The sequence below is a fragment of the Nematostella vectensis genome, chromosome 13 (genome assembly GCF_932526225.1).
Source record: "Nematostella vectensis chromosome 13, jaNemVect1.1, whole genome shotgun sequence".
NCBI classification, from domain to species: Eukaryota; Metazoa; Cnidaria; class Anthozoa; order Actiniaria; family Edwardsiidae; genus Nematostella; species Nematostella vectensis.
In genome coordinates, this window is record NC_064046.1 from 9,842,284 (window position 1) to 9,859,323 (window position 17,040).

The 17,040-nt window shown below is 38.2% G+C and overlaps 3 protein-coding genes across 5 annotated transcripts; 2 read left to right on the forward strand and 1 right to left on the reverse strand.

Annotated features, from left to right (window-relative positions):
* Nucleotides 1–6,660: 6,660 nt before the first annotated feature.
* Nucleotides 6,661–8,754, forward strand: LOC125559146. Of its 2 annotated transcripts, XM_048721161.1 has the most exons (3): nucleotides 6,667–7,004; nucleotides 7,137–7,235; nucleotides 7,748–8,754. In XM_048721161.1, the coding sequence occupies exons 1-3, from the start codon at nucleotides 6,777–6,779 to the stop codon at nucleotides 7,940–7,942; spliced, it is 522 nt and encodes a 173-aa protein (XP_048577118.1). In that variant the 5' UTR covers nucleotides 6,667–6,776; the 3' UTR covers nucleotides 7,943–8,754. The 2 variants fall into 2 exon arrangements, with proteins under 2 accessions (XP_048577119.1, XP_048577118.1); XM_048721162.1 differs by lacking the exon at nucleotides 7,137–7,235 and having other exon boundaries at nucleotides 6,661–7,004.
* Nucleotides 8,755–10,868: 2,114 nt separating this feature from the next.
* On the reverse strand, nucleotides 10,869–14,755 carry LOC125559132. 2 transcript variants are annotated; one of them, XR_007306369.1, is made up of 3 exons: nucleotides 13,301–14,755; nucleotides 12,119–12,228; nucleotides 10,869–11,633 (listed from the first exon to the last, which is right to left on the reverse strand). XR_007306369.1 is itself a non-coding variant. In XM_048721136.1 (2 exons), exons 1-2 carry the CDS (start codon nucleotides 12,221–12,223, stop codon nucleotides 11,286–11,288), a joined length of 453 nt encoding a protein of 150 aa, XP_048577093.1. In that variant the 5' UTR covers nucleotides 12,224–13,233; the 3' UTR covers nucleotides 10,869–11,285. The 2 variants fall into 2 exon arrangements, 1 of the variants encoding a protein (XP_048577093.1); XM_048721136.1 differs by lacking the exon at nucleotides 13,301–14,755 and having other exon boundaries at nucleotides 12,119–13,233.
* A 731-nt stretch (nucleotides 14,756–15,486) lies between these two features.
* Nucleotides 15,487–16,938, forward strand: LOC5518606 (protein btn-1). Its single transcript, XM_032363257.2, has one exon. The coding sequence runs from the start codon at nucleotides 15,982–15,984 to the stop codon at nucleotides 16,588–16,590; it is 609 nt and encodes a 202-aa protein (XP_032219148.2). The 5' UTR covers nucleotides 15,487–15,981; the 3' UTR covers nucleotides 16,591–16,938.
* Nucleotides 16,939–17,040: the final 102 nt, after the last annotated feature.

Sequence of the window (17,040 nt, forward strand, 5' to 3'; positions counted from 1 at the left end):
GTTTAATATAAGAAGCCACATAAAGTGCTAAAATCTCGAAATAACCATCTTAAAACAAAGTTTAATACTTTATTTACCAAATTCCATCGAAAATATCGCATTGCTTTTTTCAAATCAACCGATGGAAATGGATGTTTTTTCGGGTTTGGTACTTTGCTAGGATGACAGAATGTCGGCAGACAAAGACTGTTTAACCGTTTTTTTAATCCCTTGTAAAAGCGAATTCCATCGAAAATATCGCATTGCTTTTTTCAAATCAACCGGTGGAAATGGATTTTTTTCGGGTTTGGTACTTTGCTAGGATGACAGAATGGCGGCAGACAAAGACTATTTAACCGTTTTTTAGCGTAGCCAAGCGCGGCCGCAGGCCGCGCGCGTAGCCCCATAGGCATAGAAGTATGGTATAGGTATGCGACTTGGTTTTTTTGGTCATCGCGCGGGTACCCTGTGGTGTCACAGGCCAGCCAGCCAGCCAGTCAGTCAGCCGCGCGACTCCCAGGCCCCACTCGGCCCCGAAATGGCGACTAAATACAAGCACGGAGCAAGGGAAAAAGTTCTTGTCGATTATGCGATGATTATTTATTTTGCCTCAAATTTTGTGACTTTGTGAAGGATAAAGTCAACTAGAGGAGATCTACTAACATTCATTCACGCCAAGATTTATCTGGTTTTAGCTAGTAAATTTAAGCAAGTAACAGTTCACATTAAAAAGCGAACAGAACCACAAGAAAGCGACAAAAAAAAACAATGCAAGGTGAGTTTTGGACGACGATTTGTATTGTCTATTGAGGATATGACAGTTATTAGGCTTTTTGTTGTCCTTTCTGTATGATTTGAGAATGCGAGTACTCAACTTAGTAACAAATAATTTGAGCATAACAGGTTTTGTTTTGACATTCTTCGTTTTATCTATATTCTTGATTGTGTTGAATAAAATACAATATAACAAAAACTGGAATTCGTCTTTAATAAGACTTCATCAGGGCAGATTGATTGTGTTGAGATATTTCATAAAGGCTAACCAATATCGTGTTGAATTTGTCAAATACTGTTTAGGGAGGCCGTTCTTGTCTTTGTATCCCGCGCTGTTAGTCCTAAGAAGATACATATCCTTAGAAGATACCGCAGCTTTTTCAACTTACAAGAGAAATTTTCCTTACCGAGGATAAAAAAACCCTATTTTCAATATGTATTGTTGTTATTGTCTGCATCTTGCATCTCATGTGGTTATTTTTTTTTTCAAATAGTTGTGGAAAATTAGTTTAGATTATAAATGGCTTGATAAAAAGATTGTTTTGAAAGAGATAATAAATAATTGTTTTCACTCTTTTATGAACCAGGAACTACCTGAGGGCCAAGATGAATGCTAAAGACTGGAAGACATAGGAATTAAAAATCATGTCTTGAAGAGAACAGTAGGATGTTCTTATTCACTAGTCATTTGATACCCCCACACCCATGGTCCCAGGGAAGGACGGGGGATTTAACTTTAATAAAAGCCTGTTTCCAAGTTAAGAGTCAAAAACAGTCAATACCACCTACCCTCTTGACATATTTTGGTTAAAAAGTGGTCTAAAACCCCACATTAACCCCTGACGTTTGCGGGACCATAAGGGAGGGGACACAAATGACTAGTTCATTACTATGTGATTCAGCAGTACACACTCATAGGTTTTTTTTAGAACAAGATACTTATATAATATAAAACTAAAAACAAACTTTTGCTTTTTAAATAATAAATCTGTAAAGAAAACAGTTTTCTATCAACCTAAAGATAATGGGAAAGGGGATATTTTAGAAAAGTACTGAATATAATTATCACATTATTGTTATTATATTTTCTTTTCAGACATTTAAGGAAGAGTCATATTTCTTCCTTTTTCTTCTCCCTGTTGACTATTTTAATGCAATTGATGCTCTTTGGTATTTCCCCTCTACACCAAAAATAAATTAATGAACAGATTTGATTTTTAAATTGGAAATTTTCATTTATTACTTTCACTTATATTTTCTTTTTAGGATTTTCTTTCCAAGTCTCTTGCCCATTACATTTATTTTAGATGTTTAGATTTATTTCTTTGGAATAGTTAGATCCAGGGTTTCTCAAAACACCAAAATATAATGCATTACTGGATGTATATTTGTAGATATTAATTCCCATGGGGATGAAAAATCACCACTTAAAATGGTACATTAAATCTTCAGCATTGCATCTTATCTAAAATTGTGTCTGACACTATATTCCATCTTTGAAATCCTGTTTCATCCATTGTTCTTCGCAAGAACAAAGCTTGTCAAAATGTAGCTTCACAAATGTACATTAATGGAACTTTAATTAAGGGGAAGGGTTTTTTAGGGCAAGATACTTAAACTTTATAACACTAGCAACAACCTTGTTCTTTTTCAATGATAGAATTCTGTTCACATAGCTTGGATAGCAAAGACATGACCTCTTTAGAGGCCTGTGGTGGTGAAAGGGTTAAGATAATGGGAAAGGGGAAATGTCAAGAAATGCTCAATCAAATTATTTTCATTACTGTTATATTTTTTTCACCAAACGTTTCAAGTAAAGTCAATTCACTTTATATCTCCTCTCCCGTCGATTAGTTTTTTAGTCAATTGATATTCTTTGATTCCTCTCTACCCCAAACATAGATCAATGAAAGGGTTTGGTTTGAAATTAGAAGTTAGCATTTTCAATCTGTTTTTTCTTCATTGCATTCATTTGGGAGTAGGCCACCAACAACAAGGCCACTATATGGTAAAGTGGGGTGCACCAATATCTAATGCATGAAAGGAGATATATTTTTGGATTTTAATTTCCAGACATTTTTCTGAATATTCGGTCCAATGAAGGAGAGAATCGCCACTAAAATCAATAAATAAAAATCACAGTATGGCATCTAAACAGTCTAAATATATTATTTTGAATCTTTGGAATGCTGTTACATCCATGACATTTTCTGCACAAGGGCAAAGCTTGTGGGAGTATTGTTTTGATTAAAAAAAAGATATTCATAATGGAACTTCTATGATGGGACATAAGAATTTACCATTAGACTCTTGACAACTTTGACAGCCATATCCACACCAGGAATTGTGTTTGTTAACTTTGATGTACTGCATAATTTACATTATTGAATAAGGCCTGGATCCATTTGGTTGGTACAATAAATAAATCTCAGTAGAGAGCAGGATCCTAGATCCCCCAATAATACCTTTGATCAGTCAACACAAAAGGTGTTTATGCTTGCTCCGCTTTTAGGCAGTGCCTAAATCTATATATTAATCCCTTGTAAAAGCGTACAAGAGTAATGCATTCAGCTCAGCGTTTCCCATTGTTTTGTGGGTTTTGTGGGTAATTCTAATATGGCGTCGTCGTCAGCATCTCCGAGAGAGGGTGCGAAATGCTTATATGGTGATATAAAACCCCTGTTGTATGACCAATATGGTATTTACGCAACCCATTAGATATATGAGTTCCACTAATTCATTCCTTAAATCGTACCCGGGAAAAAAGAAAGAAAAAAGACTTCACTTATCATGGTAGGTGTAGTCACAAAAGCCACCAAGATTTACCAATAGGGACCTTAAATAAAGGACCCGCACCATAAAAGGGCTTAGCTCAGCTCCGCCCTCTTTAGGCTGAATGAAATTCAAACTTCAAGATGACAACACACCGTAACATAACATTGGTAGTCAGATATTTTAGTTGTGTTATCGATTATAATTTGAACGAATTTTTACTGCACATTCCTGCCTTTTTGGTCGGTTATTCATTGTTAGCAGCCAAGAGAAAATAAACCAATAGACGAAAAGAAAAGCGCTTCAAAAATCGAGTTTGGGTTTCGCTCCTCGTGGGCAAACAAGGCACGCTTGACTGAACTTCCCGCATGGAAGTACTGACAACTGAGCCTTTCGTGAACCTAGTTCAAGCCCTTTTATAGTGCGGGTCCTTGTTTAAGCAACGACGACGGCAACGTGGATGAATTTGATACAGAATTCAATAGCAGCAAGTGAAATTATTACTGCACATTCCTGATCTTTTAGTGGGTCATTTATTGTTAGCAGCCAATAGAAAATAAACCGAATAAACGAGGAGAAAAGCGCTTCAAAAGTTTAAGTTTGCGTTACGCTTCTCGTGAGCAAAGAAGACACGCTTGACTGAACTCCGGAGCTCCGCACCGCATGGCACTGACAACTAAGCCTTTCGTGGACCTGGTCCAGGCCCTTTTATAGTGCGGGTCAGAAGTAAAAAAACGTGCTTGTTTAAAATGAGTGCCATGCATTCATTGTTTTGAAATCACGGGTGGCTCAGTGTGTTAGCGCGTCAGCGTATGGAGCCTCTCATCTCTGCTAAAACGGGTTCGAATCCCGGTCGAGACAAAAGTAGCATCTTTTTGTTTCTCGGCCCTGAATTTGACTTGTTAAAAGTATGTGAGCTTACTAGAAACTTGTGTTCCTCAATTCTCCAGGAAAAGGCGTTCTTAATACACAAAAGGGCGCTTAGAACATGGTTTGTATAAGCGCTATATAAATGCTATGTTATCACTATTTTTTGGTTGACTTTTGTGTGTATAGCTAGGAATGCATGTGGATGGCGGCATCCACCCATAACTAAAACGCGCGTTCTTTTACGTTGACATCTGAATCTGAAAAATAAAAACTCGAATTCAATGCAGTCTTTACGCAGATATTCTATTAAACGTATACAAAGACTTACGTAATATATATATCAACTATTGATGTTTTAAACGTGTTTTTCTTATTTTAAGTTCTCAAAACAGTTTTTTCATGCTAACATTCTAAAAATTTGAAAAAAAAACTCCGTGCAAATGGAAAACTCAAAACATTGACTTGGCTAAAACCATAAAGCTCCTCCTTCAAGACGTTGTTTATTGTGTCCAATAAAGAAAATCATGAATATTATTAAAATCATTTAAATACGGTATTAGACCACGAAAGAACAAAGCCAAGTGTGCTAATCGTGGAAGTACCGCAGGTCAAAATCTAAGGTAAGTATCTCTTCTTATTAATTATTCTTTTATTTCTGATCGTATCCCAGTGAATTTAAACCACAGACGTTTGCACTTAGCATTCGGCTATAGGTTTGAGCAGCGCAGCTAATAACGCATCTGTTTTTATTGTATTCTGGCTGCATAGAGTCAGCTGTTTTGTGTCCCGAATACATCTGATTTAAGCCACTACTCCTTATCTATTCAAGTCACAATCAATTTAATCTCACGCAATTTAAGCAAAATATACTCTTTCTTCTAAAATCTTTTTATTTCCAGACTCTGGCCCTTTCTCGATTTTTAAGTTATTCGAGGTGGATTGTGTTTTCCAGAAAATTTAGGGTTTAATTCACAAACGGCGACCCCAAAAGCTCGTTATCTCCATTGCCAGCAGTGGTCAACCGAGGCGGTGTCATCAGCTACAAAACAATGGCCTGCATGTTAGAGTGGTGTCAAAGCTGGCGGAGTATCGCGTGTTTTCTAATCTTCGGTATACAAAGTGTGTTCTACCAGCGCGTGATCGCGGTCGCCGCTCAAGACATCTTGATGGGTAGCGCATTCCCGACAAGCTTTCTGATCTTTAGTATATCCGTCCTTGAACTAGTCATCAAGCTAACAGCGCCGTGGATCGTCTATCGCATTCCCTTCAAGGCGTCGTGCGCCATTGGTCTTCTCACCACTGCCGCGTCTGTCTAGGCGTGATGATGGATTTGGTACTCCTGAGGCTTGGAGCGCTGTGTTGATTGGAGGCGTGCTGGCTTGGAACATGAGCCTGTTCCTAGCAATTGCAGCACGGTATAGCAATATTACTGAGCTGACGAGTGCCCTTGAGACGGGGATTAATTGCGGTTCTATGATAGCAGCAGTTTATTACACAGGTATGCCGTAAATAACTGTTTCAAATGAGATTGAAGTGTGAGATCTCTAATAGCTATAGGGGCTTCCTGTGAACTACGCGGAAAAGACTGAGGCTTGAAGTACAATTTTCACATTTTCAAAGTATGAATTCTCCTTGTTTTAAGGGAGAAGTCGGGCTCTGATCAGATATTAAGCCAACTTTACTCTCTAATATCTAAATTTCATATCTTCTAAATTTCTTTAAAATTTGGATTTAAGCTTTTGTTCAGAGGAACTCCTTGTATGCGGAATCTTGAGCTTATATATTGAGAATTGGATAATTTCATTCCATTTTTTTTGCTCTGTCCTGTATCTATAGCCTACGTGTAGGCGTTGGACTTTGTTAGGTGGGAAAACCCCGGAGCTCGCTTTCGTGGCCGCCATTTTGAAAACATACGTACGCGGAGGAGTGAGGCGAGAGGAAAGGGCGTGTGGGGGTGAGGGGTCTTTAAGTAATGGTTCGTGTAAGAACTACGGTACCCTGCGGCAACGCATGCGCAGAAGTAGCTATAAAACTTCAGTAAAATCCTGCCCTCTGATTGGCTAAAATACATCTTCGGGTGTTTTCCGTATCTTATCCATTGATTGACAAACATTTAAATTCAGAATAAAACAGAGGTTGCATTGTTACGACTTATCCCCGAGTTTTGTCCGAATCGTATGTTCGGAAGTTACATTTTCGACCTAGCGCTCACGTCGCCATTTTGAATTCTACATGCTTCCTCCTCGATATATTAAGGCAAGTCTCTCGCTATTCATTATCTCTTCGAAAATAGTTTGAAAATCTATTGTATATACTTTAAAGAGACGCTTCTGAGTTCTGTTTGCTTGCAAACTTTGTCCGAGAAGTTAGAAAAGCTTGTTATGGTGTTCAAAAGGCAGGCATGTTGCTGCCCAAACCACGAGGCTTGGTGTGGCAGTAAGCCTTCAGATGTGGAACAGAGGTCCCTGAGAAAGGCGAACAGAGTAGAGAAAGTTTTCTTGGAGCTAGATGACAAAGGCAAAAAGGGCTGGTCTAGAAGCATTTGTACATACTGTCGACAGCGAGTCGATTTGGAGCTTGGAAACAAACGCATGAAAACTTCACACGAGGTGAGAAAAATGATCTTTCTCAAAGTCAATGTTCTGTCGCTTGCCGTATAGATTCTGCTGTTTCTGTACTGTCTTTACCAGTCTTGATCCTCCTTTTCAATTTGTTATTTATTTCGAAAATCAAAATTGCAGAGCTGTAGAGATGAAACTGCCTCAAGTTCCAGCGTGTTTTTCCAACCGGAAACCTCTGAGACCAGCGCCGCTGCTGAAGCCGCGTTAGAACCATTCCAGGTAAAAAATTCATAGGTCAATAAGTACTTGAGAGACAAATAATTGGTTCAGAAGGGAACGAAATATTTTACTCGTTCTATTTTACTAAAAGAGTTTTATTACGGGAAGTTGTCATTTGAGTTTACGATGTGAATATGTAAATATAAGTTATGTGAGCCTGATTTATAAGCTGGGTGAAATGTAAATACCAACAAGCCCGAATGTATTCCTTGAATGTAGCGAAACATCCTGGGGTTTGACACCCTGAAATTGAGGTACAGCAAACTCCCGTCTAAGTGAAAAAATTGTTAGCGGGTAACTTAACAAAATGCAGGGTTTTGTCTTCCTTTCCATTAAAACAATGTCTTTCTTCATTTTCATTAGCTGGCAGCCCTTGTAACACTGTTTTTAGTTCCTGACGTGTCTGCTTCTGAGGGAGTTGACTGTAGTTGCCTTGTATTTTATATAAGTTCTGATATTCAAGAAATGAAGTGGAGAAGGAATCTTAAGTTTGTGTGTACTTTTTTTTACAGGACATTGAGGAAACCTCTGCACTAGGGCAAATTTTGCCGTCATCAGTTGATGCTATACGACTCATGAAAGCATCAACTAAACTAAGGGACATAGAACTAAAGGACATAGAACGATGCATTGAAGTAGAAGATACGGCGTTTGGTGAAGCGAAGATATTTTTTTTAAAAATTGTAAAATATAAATATCAGCAATAACCCGCAATTGTCAGTAAAAGCAGTGGAATGCTTATGCGGATGCAAAAAGCTGAAAGAAATAGTGAATATAAATGCAGCCCGTCTGGAGCCAGAAGAATTACAATTTCTTCGCAGAAATTTTCCGTGAGTCCTCATGGCCTACTATGTATCGAAGACGGAGACCCCGATTATAAGCTGGACACTCTCGCATTCATCAATGAGCTTATGGAACAAACCTTGCTTGCGGCTTGTTTTAAGAAAATATTGTGCGTTCTGTCTGTGTCGATGAAATAATAATTAGAGGACTGCTACTACTGTGAATTCCAGTAAACTTTATTGCTGTAGCTTGTATGCGATAATAGTTGTATTGAGGATCGAATAAAGCAAAATTGGTAACTTTATTTAAAGGCGTGAATCGTTTTAGTTGTCAATCTTAACATGAAAATCGTTGTCAAAATCTTTGAAAGAAAAAGAGGCTTTCTTTGGAAAGCTAAATTCTACCGCACTAACAGGCTTTTGGAAATGTGAGACCGTATTTTCACACGTTTAGCCAGCGGAATGTTTGCTTTGGCAAGAGACAAAGCGCAAAATTGTAATAAGTGAAGTATAAAAAGCTATTAGCAGATATCCGAAAGGGATTTCTCCATGCTCCGAACATACGATTTTAACAAAAATGCAAAGGTTGAAAGCTTTCTTACTTCGAACCTAAGCCCCCTAATGAATATGAGTGCAAGAGCACTTATTTCAGAGAAATGTGACTCCAAAGTTCAAATTTGGCGGGCAGAGCGTCTTGAACCAATAAGCATAGCAATATTAATTAGATTAGTTAAAAAGATAACGAACCCCTATTGCCGCAGGACCTATCGATTCACCGTAGTTCTTACACGGAGCATTACTTAAACCTTCCCCTCTCGGCCCAAGCCTACATGAAGGCTACTGTGTCTAAGATAGGTACAACAAATAGACTTAGAATCTAGTATTATCAACAGTTTTCACTTATTAAATCCAAACTATGTTGGCACTCTGGGTAGCCACGGAAAGCCCACATCATGCAAAACGAAAAAAAAATGCCTGTAAGCATGAACATGGCTTCCAGAGACCTGGATTATGTTGACCTTTTTATTGATAAAAATGGTGAATGTGAGTTGGCTTCTTGTGACTCAGGAGTAGAAATGCATGCAATTTGTTTTATTGCTTTTAATATAAAGAATTAATATCTATAGACTTTATTGTAGGAAAGATTGAACTTGCAGTGATTCAAATGAAGTGAAATACAAATCTCATTTGTATTGATTTTCTGAGGCACGAAAAAATCCCCAGTGTCTATAACGTCTTATGAGACGATTACAGACTGTTTCAAGTCTTATGAGTGAGATTGCAGTGTCTTTATCGTCTTATGAGTACGATTACAGTGTCTTTAACGTCTCATGAGTACGATTACAGTGTCTTTAACGTCTTATGGGTACGATTGTAGAGTCTTTATCGTCTTATGAGTGCGATTACAGTCTTTATCGTCTTATGAGTGAGATTACAGTGTCTTAACCGTCTTATGAGTATGATTACAGAGTCTTTAACGTCTTATTAGTACGATTACAGAGTCTTTAACGTCTTATAAGTACGATTACAGAGTCTTTAACGTCTTATGAGCACGATTACAGTGTCTTTAACCTGTTATTTATACAATTACACAGTCTTTAACGTCATATGAGTACGATTACAGAGTCTTTAACGTCTTATGAATACGATTAGTGTCTTTAATTCTCTTATGAGTACGATTACAGTGTCTTTAACGTCATATGAGTACGATTATAGTGTCTTTAACGTCATATGAGTACGACTACAGAGTCTTTAACGTCTTATGAATACGATTACAGTGTCTTTAATCCTCTTATGAGTACGATTACAGTGTCTTTAACGTCCGTCTTATAAGTACGTTCGAGAGTGAAAGAAGGAGACGTGTGTTTGTTTGTCGCAGGCCTACCGACTTCCCAGTGCGTCGCGCCGCGTCTCGCTGTTGCTGGAACTCTAGTCTTCAGCGCCATCTACCTATTCTTCTTCCTTACACTGGACACGTCAGAGGTAAGCACTTTTTGGAATGCCGTATCCAATAATAGGGTAGCAAGGGGTAGTAGCACATTGTTTCAACGATTTCCTTAGTGCCTCAAAATTAGGGGGAGAGGGTGGGGCTCTTTCAGGCTTGAGAAAGCGTATGCGACTGTCGTTCTTTCATTTAGTGGAGCATTATCTCCTAGGAAGCTCGTCCTAGCTTGCACTGGTACTCAATGTTCCTTAATAAGAGCGGACCTTCCAGTCGAGTGGAGTGGAAGGAGGGTCTTCCCCCGAGCCCTGCCTACGAAATATTAGGGAGTACAGTACAGACACTAGAAAACAAAGGGTGGCACAGCTACATGGGGACACGAGCAAACCCCACTCCTCCGGTCCCTCCCCCTATAACACACTGGACGAAAAAACGGATTTGCAGATATAGTAAATATGTTTTGCAACTATGGTAAAGTCCATATTTACTCGCCTTTACTCAAATTCAAATATTGAATTTGCTTTATATTTGGCACCAAGACAAACCAAGTGAAGGCCGATTTTACTTCATATTTGCTAATATATCAAAAACAGTGCAAAGAACGGATTTGCAGTTCTATTCACGCACCGGTAAATACGATAGCAAATGTTATGTTTTCGTCATGTTTGCTTGCATTTGCTCATGATGCAAAGAGTGTATATTCATTATATTTACTACTACAGCAAGGATCACTTTTGCAAATTATTTTCCCATCAAAAAACAACTTTGCAAATTTGCCTTTTGCACGGCGTGCGAATGTTACCAATTAATACATTTGTTCTAAATTTGCAGTTAGGACAAACCAATAGACCCCATCTGCCCCTTCCCACAAAATATGTTAAGATATATACAGAGAGACCAACAAGCATATCTACTGAAATCCTTTATTTCATGTATTTTCTGTAATCAGTAAAATATAATCGGTATTTATACATTTGGTTTGGTCCGATAAGTGTATATTTCAAAATAAATAAATTACTATAAACATTATAGTTGGTCAAAGTAATAATTCTTTGAATATTATTCTTTCAATATTCTAAATAAATCACATCTTCTTTATATAATAAATTGTAGCCTCATCTACTGTTTTTCGAGGAAAATAGTTCAATAATAAATCTGAATACTCATGAACTTGTTGTAATAAAAATCGTTGTGAATTTGTAAATCAAAGTCGATCACTATATGCTTCAACAATAACATTTTTTGTGCCAACGCACAAGTCCATCATTCATAGCAAAATAGAGAAGATGGTGCTAATTCGAAAAGAATAGCTTGCATGTAGACAACCTAAAGCTGATGCTTCACAGCCCAATCGGGAGCATCAATTGGTACAGTTCTTTTCGAATTAGCACCATCTTTCCTCCTGAACATCATGTTTGTGCTTCTCTGGCCCCTGCCCTTCCTAACTTTTTTTTCTAAGTAGGCCATCAATGAATCGGCCTCCTCACTCCTCCATGGAAGCTTATGCTTGTAAAGCAGTTTAGGTGCTTCCTCGTCAGACCCCTCATTTTCTCCATCAGACCTTGTGTGCTCCGAGGACATATAGCCCACAGACATGATTTCAAAGTATTTCCCTTTTCTCTCCTCGTTGATGATGGAGCTTTCCCTCAAGGTCTTTTTTCGTAGCGTTGTTTTCTACAAAAAGAGAAGAGAAACAAATGTATTTGATTTTCTGAATATTGTGAGTTGTTGTCCAGGGAATTCTTGCCTTTTTGAATCATGCATTAAAAATTGAGATTTGGACCTTGACTATATAAACTGAATCACAAGAGTACCTTGTTTTCATGTGACTGTGAAATAGATACTAACCAAATACCTACTGCTATACACAATGAAGGTAATTTTTATTGTATTTTCCTTTTCACTCTTTACTAGTAGACACTATTAAACACTGATTATTAGTAGTTTTTGTTTCAAAGTCCGATGAATACCACTCTAAGGGGCCATTTACATAGACTAGGGTTCCTCGGGGTGGGGGGGGGATTTGGATTTGATAATTGGTAGAAATATCTAGCAATAGTCTGGCAATGGGATAAGAGACCAACATCTTAGAGGATTAAGGTCTTCTAATTATTTATGCCATAGCTATCACATCAATCATTAGTTTTAGTCATACTCACTGTGTTAAGCCGGCTGCGCTTTCTCTGCCTGTTTAAGGTGGCATCATAACTGTCATTTGCTTTGGTGACATGCTCCCTCTTTTTAGTTCTGAAATGGACATGCATTGCAGCTGAAAAAGAAAAAAAGGGAATTTGTCATCAGGGGCAGATGCAGGATTTTTCCATAGGGGTGGTTGCAGTACTAATTTGAACTGGTGGGGAGTATAATGGATCATTGATTAAATGGGTATCATCATGGGTATATGTATAGGTGTATGGTGGATGTGTGCCTCTGGTCATGAGTCAAGGTTAGTAGCGAAAGACCTGTGAGGAAGCAGACGATTTTGCCTTCAATCTAAACAGTTTGGTTTCTTAACAATATCCAGGGTCCAGAATAAGCTTTTGAAAAAGGTTGTCTGCTGAGATAAACGGTCATACTCACTGTGAACGAATCATGCTTCATTTGCAAACTTTATTAGATCTGAGATCAGCGTTTTAAGTTGACGGCGGTGGTTAACTGCTGGTACCTGCCTTCTAATGAAACCCCTGATATTGATTGCTTATATTGATTATGTTGACTGACTTTGAATTAAGTGTCATCCTTTTTTCGAACCAAAGCATAAAATACTGGACAACTAAAACTTATAGTAAAAAGACACAATAAAAAAATGCAATATTTCTTAGGGATTTTCCGCTGAAAAGGTAAAAAGGTTGTTTTCTTACCATTGAAAATCATCATTCTATATCTGGTTGCATTTGTTGTGTTTTTTTTTTCTGGGGTGGCATTATCTCAGGAAAAAACAACAATAATTATAACAACAATTGATTTGGTAATTGAAATCTAGGCTGACAATATTGGCATTGTTCTGTGATTAATTATTCTTAATGATTACCAGAAAAATATAGAGATGCCAAGCAATGTACTAGCTCAATAACAACCGAGCATAATCTTAAAAAACATTAATTTGTATAAAATACAATTCAATAAAACAAGCGCTTCATGTGAAGAATATAAGATTTCTCCGCTCGCCAGATAAAATAAAACTGAAGGCTCTTTAGCGTACGGCGGACGCTGATTCGAATCGAATGATAGACACTACTCAAAGAGGAAAAAGATCACCTAAACTCGAAAGGTTGCCCTTAAAGACAACAAATAATCAAGAAACGAATAAACAAGAACTGGTTCCGATCAGTTAGGCTTACCTGAAAGTCTCTGAGGCTCCCTTTCGGCGAGAATTTCAGCGAGTTCTGTCTTCACTGTTCAATTCTCACCTCACGCACGCAGTCGCTGATTTCCCGCATTTAAAGCTCTGTTTTCCCTCCAAACTTGAAGGTTATGTGGTCAACATGTTTTCATTGGTAGGCTTCGCCATTCGATTTGATGTCATAGAAAGAAATAGCGAATCTTTTGGCGTGGACTTAGAAAGAAGTTAGATGAACCAAAGTCACACTTCTAAACACGCTATGCGAATACCCCGCCGTGGTAGTCACGTGAAGGGAAAACAATAGATACGCTTGCGCGTCACTTCCTCTCGCATATGACTGACTTCCTCTCCATAGGTGAAGCTGTTATTATTACTGCTAAAGGCAAAGTAATCCTAAAATAATGCGAATATCAATTTTTCATCGCTTTTTCTTTCTGCTAAAATACAAATCACTTGGTTAAACAAGAAACCGAATATTCTTAAAGCTATTTATATGCGTTTCATAAAACGTTCCTGATATTAGCCAAAAAATATTATGTTTAGAAACTAAATTAACTTCTAAACTACGGAAAATATTTTCTAAGTCCAACGAATATGATGAAATTTAGAACTAATGAAAGACACTTAAATCTCCTAAAGATTATAAGTTTTCGATAAAGGCAAAGAAAGTTACTTAAAGTCAATACTGCATTTAAAGGAATTTAAGTTAACAATCAATATCTACTTAAAGTTGCTACTGACTATAAGAGCCCTACTTAAATGTAACTTAAATTATTGTTAAAGTTACTACTGACTTTAAGTGTGGCCTTTAAATGCAACATATAGACAGTAGTAAATTTAAGGTACATTTCGGATATGTCTAAAATGCACTTAAATTCTTTATTTCGTCCAGTGTCATAATTATTTATAATATAGACACCAGTGTTTTGCTAGGTAATAAGCTTATATACACAACTCGTAAAATTATAATATAGGAAACACCAGTGTTTTGCTAGGTAATAAGCTTATATACACAACTCGTTTTATAATATAGGAAACTACATTCGGGACCTCGAGTGATGAATTCTGATGAATCATTTGAAGCGATTTTGTCTGTTTTCTGTGTATGTCTATATAATTAAGATAAAAACGGTGGTAGTAAGATTGCATGGCCAATGCTTACAATTCAGCTGCTCTAATATTCGGAATCCAGCTTCATCGAGGACGCCATCTTGTGAGTGGAATACAAGTGTCACGTGGTTTTACTGTATGTAAGCGACATACAGAGAAACCACGTGACTGTGACGCAAGATACTAAAATATCTTGACTGCGGGATTTTCGAACAATGTTTTAAGGGTAAAATAAATAAGTTATTTACCGACTTGAGGTCGGTCCGAATAGAGAAAAACTGTGACAGAGGTCTGGGAAATGCTGACCGAGGCCGGACCTCCCAGCCGTTAAATAACCTATATATTACACCGCCATCTGGTCGCGCTCGCCTTTTTTCCATCAAACCCGCGTATAAGAAACACACAAAAAAAACTCGACGATTTTCACTAGATGATGATGATTTTAGATGTTTGGCCTACTAAAAGCGACAACAAAACAATTTGTCGCACACGACTGTCACCGTCAAACACTAAGTGATATTAAAACACACCTTGCAGATATAAGTAAACATAATCTAGTGAGTGTAAATCCATGCAAATCTAAATTTGATCTTTGAACTGTATTTGCACAAAATACAAACATGAAATTTACATACAAATTTACAACCCAAGCAAATTATTCAAAGTTGATCTTTGAACTGTATTTGCACAAAATAAAAACATGAAATTTACATAAAAATTTACCATCCAAGCAAATCAGTCAAAGTTAATCTTTGAAATGTTATTTGCACAAAATACAAACATGAAATTTACATACAAATTTACCATCCAAGCAAATTATTCAAAGTTGATCTTTGAAAAGTGTTTGCACAACATGCAAATATAAAATTTGTATACACGTTTACTACCAAAGCAAATCAGGCACCAAATATAGTGCCTGATATTTACATCATATTTGCGCGATAGGCAAAGTTGTGTAAATCCGTTTTTTCGTCCAGTGACAGCTACATGGGGACACGAGCAAACCCCACTCCTCCGGTCCCTCCCCCTATAACAGCTACATGGGGACACGAGCAAACCCCACTCCTCCGGTCCCTCCCCCTATAACAGCTACATTGGGACACGAGCAAACCCCACTCCTCCGGTCCCTCCCCCTATAACAGCTACATGGGGACACGAGCAAACCCCACTCCTCCGGTCCCTCCCCCTATAACAGCTACATGGGGACACGAGCAAACCCCACTCCTCCGGTCCCTCCCCCTATAACAGCTACATGGGGACACGAGCAAACCCCACTCCTCCGGTCCCTCCCCCTATAACAGCTACATGGGGACACGAGCAAACCCCACTCCTCCGGTCCCTCCCCCTTTAATGCAGTTCTGCAAGTTTTCCCGACGTTTGCAAAAGCCACAAGTTACTCTCAAATGGTCGTTTCACTCGGATTTCAGAGAAAACCCTTTTCATAGTTGGTATGGTAAAGTGGGAAATCGTTATTGATTGAGTCAACAATAAAAGTTGTAAAAATCATTCTCTTTGCAGATTGATAGTAACGAGAAGTCAAGGGCTATCTACAAGCTACTTAATGACGCTATGGACAAGACAGAAGATGACAACAATGACAATTCTTGCATCCTAAAATCAAAAATCATTATCAAGGTTTTGCCAATCTGCCTTCACCTCTACGTCGGCTTCTTCGCTTTCTTCTTTTCCGGCTTCTCTGTGCCCACTACGCTAGCTTTCCCTAACGCGCCCTTTAAGCCTTTAAGCCACTTCAAGTTCTACACCCTCGCGTTTGGCGTGTCGCGGTTTCTGGGCGGGTCTGAGCTTCTGTTTATTTCTCGTCTCTGTCCCAGGATTCTACCCTATGCCAGGATCCACCGCCTCTGGGTGCTTTCCTTACTTGATATAGCGCATGCAGTCTTCTTTATCTTCGCCACGTGGTATCGGTTCATCCCTAATGTGTGGATCGTGCTTGCCCTGTGCGCTACTCATGGCTTTATCAGCGGCTCTGTCATGGTCAATGGAGCATTAGAAGCCGCTGAACAATTCGAGGACCCTGTCAAATATATTACGGCAAGTGTTGTGGGCTTGTTTGTTGAGCCCGCGCTCAAAGCGCATTGTCAGCAGGATTTGATGCTTGGACAGTTTTGCTTTACCAGAACGAACTACACTACAGGATGGAGTCACCCGAAATGTTAGAGCTACACACCACGGGGCTCAGTCAACCAAAATGCTTTATATTATAGGGATATCTACATCTCAAAGTTGAGCTGTCCTAAAGCAAGGCTAGAGCCACCGTGAAGACGGCGTAAATATTAAAGATTATGGCAAAATTATAAGACACTCTTGTGTGTGAAAACTATTTTTCATTAGTGTCAAATCTTCTGAAATATCAAGGAAAGAACATTGCTTTTTTTATTGGGTTTTGGTTGTAAGACATATTTCGGTATATTGTAAAACGATTGGGTTGAATAGAATAGAACTGTTAAAAAACGTTGTATCCTCAATCTTTTAGAGCTAGACGCCAGCAAAGAAAATTTTCCTAAATGAAAATGTCATTATTTTGAGAAGGCGATGCATAGCAAAAACGCGCACAGCAAATTGTATTGAATCTTTAGACTTATCTAGTTTATCATAATTAGCAGTTAA